This window comes from Ictalurus furcatus, chromosome 7 (genome assembly GCF_023375685.1).
Source record: "Ictalurus furcatus strain D&B chromosome 7, Billie_1.0, whole genome shotgun sequence".
Lineage (NCBI taxonomy): Eukaryota > Metazoa > Chordata > Actinopteri > Siluriformes > Ictaluridae > Ictalurus > Ictalurus furcatus.
In genome coordinates, this window is record NC_071261.1 from 7600027 (window position 1) to 7608152 (window position 8126).

General features: G+C 38.5%; 1 protein-coding gene across 1 annotated transcript; it reads right to left on the bottom strand.

The window, feature by feature from the left end:
* Positions 1-2444: 2444 nt before the first annotated feature.
* Positions 2445-6180, bottom strand: epdr1 (ependymin related 1). Its single transcript, XM_053628119.1, has 3 exons — positions 5755-6180; positions 3047-3255; positions 2445-2670 (listed from the first exon to the last, which is right to left on the bottom strand). The coding sequence occupies exons 1-3, from the start codon at positions 5988-5990 to the stop codon at positions 2480-2482; spliced, it is 636 nt and encodes a 211-aa protein (XP_053484094.1). The 5' UTR covers positions 5991-6180; the 3' UTR covers positions 2445-2479.
* Positions 6181-8126: the final 1946 nt, after the last annotated feature.

Genomic DNA, 8126 nt, shown 5'->3' on the forward strand with positions numbered 1-8126 from the left:
CTTCTGGACAGTGTTGATGTACGGCTTCTGCTTTGCATAGTAAAGCCTTAACTTGCATCTGTGGATACAGCGGTGAATGGTGTTGACTGACAATGGTTTAGCAAAGTATTCCCGAGCCCATGTCAGGATCTCCATTATAGACTCATGACTGTTTTTAAGACAGTGCTGTCTGAGAGACCAGAGATCACGCTTTCAGAAGTGGTTTTTGGCCTTGCCCTTTACACACCGAGATTTGACCGGATTCCTTGAATCTTTTAATTATATTGTGCACTGTAGAAGGTGAAATGGCAAAAATCCTACCGATTTATCTTTGGGGAATGTTCTTCTCACACTGTTGGATTATTCTCTGAAGCATCTGTTGGCAGATTGGCGAGCCTCGACCCATCCTTGCTCTTGAAGGACTAGGCCTTTTTTAGAGGCCTTATATACTATGATTATACGATTGCCTCACCTGTTTCACATCACCTTCTTATTTCAACTTGTTACATGGCTATTTGTCCCAAATTGCCCCGTCTCAACTTTTTTGCAACAAAAATAAACGTTTTCCTTCAAAAAACTCTGCAATTGATTAAGTAAAACACCAAATACCTTGTCTTTATATGTTTTTTTTTTTTTACATAAATACAAGTCAAAGTACATTTACAAATCACTCCTCTTTGTTTTTATTAGCATTTTCCATACTGTCCCAACTTTCTCAGAATTGGAGTTGTACTTTGAATTTCAAGGAAGGTCATTCGAAACAATTTAAATACAGATATTTAGTTTTAGAAAGTAATATATTTCTATTCTTTTAATTCAGTGGTGTTTGACTTCAATTGTTCATTATTCAATCAGTGGCTTTTAACATTCATATCTTTATGCCTCTTTTTTGTTTCCATAATTATGCTGCATATTTTCATTTAAAGCAAAAGATACAGAATGTATAATTCCTTTGGTAACAGTGTTTTATTATTGTCTTGTGTCATGGATTTATAGCATGGATTAATGACCATTAAAGCAGCCATATTACATAAGTTACATGAACCAAAGCAAATCAGTAATAGGTTTCAGTTGAACAAATTCTCAAAAAATAATATAGAATTAAGAGAACCATTTGCATCACATGTGTTAGGTTTAATGCACATGATTAATTTTGTGCAACTCATAAAATACAGTCCAGGCCATAAGTATTTGGACAGAGCAAAATCCTGCCTCTTTACATAATTAAAATTGATTTTAAATGAACCAATCAGGATGTGATTGAAGTGAAGACTTAAAACTTTAATTCAAGAGGTTTAACAGAAATATTGCATTAACCTTTTAAATCACTGGTAACACTCAAGAACAGAAAGGCCAGATTAGACTTTGGTAGAAAACATCTAAAAAAGCCTGCCCAGTTCTGCAACAATCTTTAGACAGATGAAACCAAGATTACCTTGTAGCAGAATGATGGGAAGAGAAGGAAAGGACGGGCTCATGATCCAAAGCATACCACGTCATCTGTTAAACATGGCGGAGGTAGTGTTATGGCATGGGACTATATGGCTGCCAACTGAACTGGGTCACTGGTGTTTATTGAGGATGTGACTGCTGATAGAAACAGGAGGATGAATTCTGAAGCGTAAAGAGCTATAGGTTCTGCTCAGATTCAGTCAAATGCACTTCACAGTACAGATGGATAATGAATGTTCTTAAATGGCCACGTCAGTCACCTGACCTCGAACCAATTGAGCATGTTTTTCTGAAAACCGAAGGCAGAAAAACACAAACAAGCAGCAACTGAAGCCAGCTGCAGTAAAGGCCTGGCAAAGCATCTTAAGGGAAGAAACTCAGCATTTGGTTATGTAAATAGGTTCCAGACTTCACACAGTCACTGACTGCAAAGGATTTGCATCCAAGTATTAAAAATAATCATTATATTTATAATTATGTTCGTTTGTCCAATAACTTTTGGGCCTGTGATAATGGAGGGACAAAAGTTGCTGTAATTCCTAAATGGTTAATGCAGTATTTTTTATTAAACCCCTTGAATTAAAGCTGAAAATCTATACTTCAATCACATCTTGATTGCTTCATTTGAAATCCATTGTGGTGTACAGAGGCAAAATTATGAAAATTGTATCACTGTCCAAATACTTATGAACTTGGCTGTATATGTAAGTTGAGATAATAATTAGAACAAATGTTGGGGCACAATGCAGAAATAAGCTTAGGTTACTTTACATGCTTTTCATTTTGTTTAGAATTAATTCCTGTTTAAATCTGAGGCATATTAATCAAATTCAATAAAAGGTGGGGAACTACAAATGACTTGTACCATGTTACTGAATCTTAAATATGAGGTCCTTGGTGCATAAAGGTACAGTTGTGCATTCCTGGTAGTTAAGCCTACACTTCATTCAACAGCAGTTATCCACCTTAAATAAAACCTACTGTGTATGTTAAGCCTTTCTTCCATCTGTGCAGATTGCAGAAAAGTGATAGACTAAGAATAAAAGGTTCAGCAGTCAGAGTCCATATGTTCAGGCAGAGCCGACATGCAGGTGCTGGGTGGGATGAACACTTCAGGGTCACTGATGCCTAGTTCCAGGTCAAAGAAGCGAGTGGTGGTGGTCACGCTGCTGTTCTTGGTGTATGTCTCATGCACGGGGTAGCAGTCTTTCAAGGTGTAAACTCCCACCCAGGTCTCATCTGTGAGGTAATCACAAATGTATGCATTAGTAGCAATACTTATAAAGATATACCTTGTGTGACCCTTCTGTGTCAATATCAGTCGGCACCAAAAAAACGATTCATGCACCAGTGGCACTCAGAAGAAAGACGTTATCCTTTAACAAGTTGGCTACTGCTGCCAACAAGCCTAGTCCTTTTCGTTACTAATGTGTATTCTTCAAGGTAAAGCCTCCATAAATTATACATCAATCAGAAAGAAGGCTCTTGAAGAAAAACCATTTCAGACATTTGACCTTGCTGTGACTTTGACCCTGTTTGGATCAATTCCAAAATCTAATCAGATGGATGAAAAAAACATAAAAATAAGAAATATCTTTCAGTACGCTAGACTAACCTTTGCGAGCTTGCTTTCGATCAGACCACTCTTGAACCTCAATCATATCTCCGGGCCCACCAATGAAATACTGATCCTCATATGTGGAGTTCATTGGGATGTCATACGGGTCCCAGGCATCAGTCAAATTAAGCTTAGCACATGCCTTGGTGACTTGTTCAATCTGGAAATACACGCCACTCGTAAACAAGTAGATGTATTCGAAGAACCTATGGAGTGACAATGTTAGGCATATCATTCAGGAACAGGCTCATGTTAACTACAAGTTCTGTACAGACAGACATACTGTACTGGGTGTCCCAAAAGTCTGAATATACAGGGGGAATTAACATGTTTTAGCAAAATGTCATACAAAATTTTTAATACTTAGTTTATATATTTCTTTCAAATAGCCTTTAAGAATGAATTTGACAAAAGAAGAAATCATTCTCGTGGCAGGATCAGGAAGCTGTCGTAAGGTTTGCGATGGACTTTAACAGGAAACATGGCGAGCACATCACACGCGACACTCTCGCCAAACTTATTAACAAATTCGAAAAGACTGGAAGCGGACATCCACGAACACCCACTGACGAAGGCACAACCGACGTGATGCTGGAAAACATAGCAGACTGTGTATGGAGACTTTTGGGCCACCCTGTAGTGTCTACTTTGGTACACAGTTATGACTGTTATTATGGAGAAGATTCAGGTAGAAAAGCAATCGCACGTGAGGAAAATGTGAACTACAGTAGACAGACAGTATTGCTTTTCATTTGTGATGTAGGGACAACATGCCACAGTGAAAAGCAAAACATTCACTGCATTGCAGTTATGTCACTATATCTCTTCTGTGAAAAATAAAAAAAACAATGCTGACTTCATGGCTGAAGTAAATGTAATTCACAATTGCACTGCAGTTCAATTTTTTTTTTTTTGCAGTGGTGCCAGACTGAAATACAATCCTTGTTCAATCACAGTCCTAAGCCATACCCAAGGGTGTGGTTGTAACGAGAGAAGGGGAGAACATCCTGAAAGCATCATTTTCTGTCAGCGTTACCGTCCACATCAAGGAACGTCCTTTATAGTTTATTACTTGTTTCTGCATTCTTACTACATTGACACCTACATTTTTTCACAATAATTACTACAACATAATAAGTGTTAATGTGACTAAAAATACTTACAGCTCTTAGCAGGGCCTTGGAGTTATGCTATTAAAAGGAATCCTACTTCACCTTCTAATTAAGAAAATAGTCTTAATTTACACAGTTAATGTTATTGCACTTGCTGTGTCTGTAAGTCATTTAGAACATTTATCCTGATAAATGATAGCCTCCCTTAATACCTGACTACATCTTCAACACGCACCACAGCTCGGATCCTCCCTGTCATCCTGCTTCATACACGCAGCTAAGAGTCTGACACACTATTCACATTCACGCTCACAAACAGCTCAGATGATCAGATGTAAAGAGGTAACGTGGAAGTATTTTGATTAGCCTTCTACTGCATAAATTATTTCATTTACATAAAAAATGTGGATTTTTATTACTTGAATTAGTTTATGTAATATATTTTTTAAATTATTATTAAATTTTTTAAGGGGGGGAGGGGTGTAGTTGGTAAATATGCAATGGTGGAAAGTATAGTCATATAGTATATATAGCTAGTCAAATAGTATAGCTTATAGTCAAAAATGTATGAGATGACACTTTTTTTTTATTTAAAGTTAAAGCCCCCCTTTTTCCAGTAACATAGGAAAATAGTTTTGTGTTATTGCCAGAAAATATATGAATTGCTGCCATATGTCAACAGCATGCAGTAAAGAACTAAGTTAGACTGTAGCTCTAACGGCATTACTTATATCTACAAAACTATATATAATTTTTTTTAAAAATTATTAATAAAAAAACACCTCATATATGCGAGTCGAATCTCAAGCTTCGGTTTATCTAAAAGAGCCGAGTCAAAGAGCCGAAACGTTCTCGAATGACCCATTACATAATAGTTTTGTATAATTGCCTATCAGAAAATACATGAATTGTTGCCATGTGTCAACATCATGCAGTAAAGGCTTACGTTAGATTGTAGGTCTAACTGTATTACTTATATCTACAAAAATATATATATAATTAAGAAATTACTATTAGTTAAAAAAAAAACAAAAAAAAAAACAAACCTCATATATGCGAGTCGAATCTCAAGGTTCGGTTCATCTAAAAGAGCCGAGTCAAAGAGCCGACTCGTTCTCGAATTACCCATTACAAAATAGTTTTGTATTATTGCCTATCAGAAAATACATGAATTGTTGCCATATGTCAACATCATGCAGTAAAGGTTTTAAGTTAGGTTGTAGCTCTAACTGTATTATATCTACAAAAAATACATATAATTAAGAAATTACTATTGATTTAAAAAAAAACCGCCTCATATATGCGAGTCGAATCTCAAGGTTCGGTTCATCTAAAAGAGCCGAATCAAAGAGCCGACTCGTTCCAAATTAAATTACGCTTCTTCTAGCCTTCGTTTTATGGATAACCTTCTGATTAACTGACATTTCCAAGATTATACATTATATCCGGTTTATATTATACATCGCAAACTAGGCAAATATTAGAAGAATTGCGCTATTACATTTTTATTACAGTTGATGAGATTATTAATATATAACGTAAACAATACGCTTAAAGTACTAACGATAAAAAAGGTGAAATTCGGCTACGTACTTCTTGCACGGTGTGTGTCCTGTCTTCTGCTCTAACACTCTTACGCGTTGGTTTTGTGCATCATACGACACAGCGGCGCGTGTGTTTCTCCCGGTGCTGTGGTCATACACGACGGTCCGGCCCTCCCACTGTAACGGGGCGACACACGGTTCCTCCGGGCGCGCGAGCGAGCTCGCCCTTACCGCCCACACACACACTACAAACACATGCACTAAACTAGTCTGCATTCTGGTCATGCAAAGCAAAACCGAGCAATAAAATATCTGATATTATAGACTACAGGGCGAGTCGGACAGCGTCTGCGCAGGTGCAGGACAGGCGCGAGCGCTCTAACGGCCCAAGACCAACAACAGGCGCTCACTCCCGAGCAGCGCGTGCTAGAGGAAAAGCGACACCTGATTGGTCAAATAAAATGCATTCATCACGAGATACCCCATAACAGCATTCTTTATTTATTTATTTATTTATTTATTTATTTATTTATTTATTAACAAAAAAATTTGGGCGACACATAATCGCTGAATCACAGCAGGCATATATTGAGCATATAATGTCCAAGGTGAATAAAGACTAAAGGGAAAGAAAATTAAAAGTTAAATAAAAGATAAATAAATAAAGAAATGAAAAATCAAGCAAATAAATAAATCCATCCCTCCATCCATTTTCTGTTCTGCTTATCCTACACAGGGCCGCAGGGAGCCTGGAACCGATCACAGGGAACTCTGGGCACAAAGCGGGGAACACCCTGGACCGGGTGCCAACTCATCGCAGCGCTCAAGTGTACACATATTCATACACTATGGACAATTTAGAAGTGCCATTCAGCCTACAGTGCATGTCTTGGGACTGGGGGAGGAAACCGGAGTACCTGGAGAAAACCCCTGAAGCACAGGGAGAACATGCAAACATCGCATGCACACAGAGGGCAGAAGTAGGATTCGGACCCCCAACCCCGAAGGTGTGAGGTAAAAGTGTTAACCACTAAGCCACTGTGCTCCCACAAACAGATAGATAGACAGACAGACAGAGTAAATATAAAATGCCTACACACCCCTGTTAAAATAGCTTCTTTTTTTTTGTGACCAAGATAAACAGTGTCAGATCTTTTTCAACAATTAATGTGATACAGCACTGAAAAATCTGAGAAACTTTTTTAGGAAAAAAAAATACTTCATTAAAGAACATTTTACCTTTTGCTTGTAATACAGCACCCAGGCTTTTTTGGGGTTGATAGAAGAGGTCATGCTGGCAAAAGAGAAGGTCAGTCCAGACTTCCCTATCCCCAGCCACAGAATCCAGCTCCTCCTGGGGGATCTATAGACATTCCCAGATCAACTGTGAGATCTAATCTCTCCAGACGGTCTTGGGTCTGCCGTGGTGTCTCTGTCCAGTGCTCTTCATCCTACCTGTCTCACCAGCAACCCTGCAGAGGAACCTTATTTCCATTGCCTATACTGTAAATAAATATTTTTTTTAAACACATGGTGGTGCAGTGGGTGCCGTTGCCATCTCACAACTCTGGGGTTCCCATTCCAATACTGTTCTGTGCTTATTCTCCCCATGTCCATATGGGTTTCCCTTTGGTTCTCCACTGTCCTCCCACCTCCCCAAAAGACACCAGTAGTTGTATTGGCTGTGCTAAATTGCCCTTAGGTGTAAATGTTTATGAACAGTGTATGAAAGTTGTAACTATAGATGAATGAATGGATGATTTGTATCTCTACTTAACAATAAATCTCTATCTATCTATCTATCCATCCATCCATCTATCCATCTATCTATCTATCGATCTATCTATCCATCCATCCATCCACAACCAGAATCCATCCATCTATCTATTTTATGTACTGCATATCCTACACATGGTAACAGGAGAGCCTGTAGCCTATCCTAGGGTACTTGGGGCATGAGGTGGGGTAGAATCTGGATGGGGTGGGTTGTGTGTGGGGTGGGGGTGGGGGGGACATTGCAGGGCACAATCGCAAACACATTCATACACTACGGACAATTTGGTTAATGACAATCAGCCTACAACACATATCTTTGGACTGGGGGAAGAAACCGGAGTACCTGGAGGGAACACCTGAAGCAAAAGGAAGTCACCATGGCCCCCTGCTACAACCAGAATGTTGTAGCTATTGTTTTATTGTAATAAATATGAAACTTTTATGTTTAATAATTACACCAACTTTTAATAATATGCAAATAAATATATTGTTTTCAGAGTTGTATATACGTTGCATACTATAACTGCACACAAAAATAATTTCGCATTGCAGTTTGTTTACAAGTTAAATCGAAATCCCACTCCACACCGCTAGGGGGCGACGTTTTGTGCTCCACCTGCTCCGGCGTGTTGTAGTTTGTTCGTC

Excerpts from the sequence above, each read along its gene's own strand:
- epdr1 (XM_053628119.1), bottom strand. The coding sequence starts at position 5,990 with ATGACCAGAATGCAGACTAGTTTAGTGCATGTGTTTGTAGTGTGTGTG. Across the intron at positions 3,256-5,754 it reads GGACACACACCGTGCAAGAA|GTTCTTCGAATACATCTACT; the intron begins GTACGTAGCCGA and ends GTCACTCCATAG. Across the intron at positions 2,671-3,046 it reads TCGAAAGCAAGCTCGCAAAG|ATGAGACCTGGGTGGGAGTT; the intron begins GTTAGTCTAGCG and ends ATTACCTCACAG.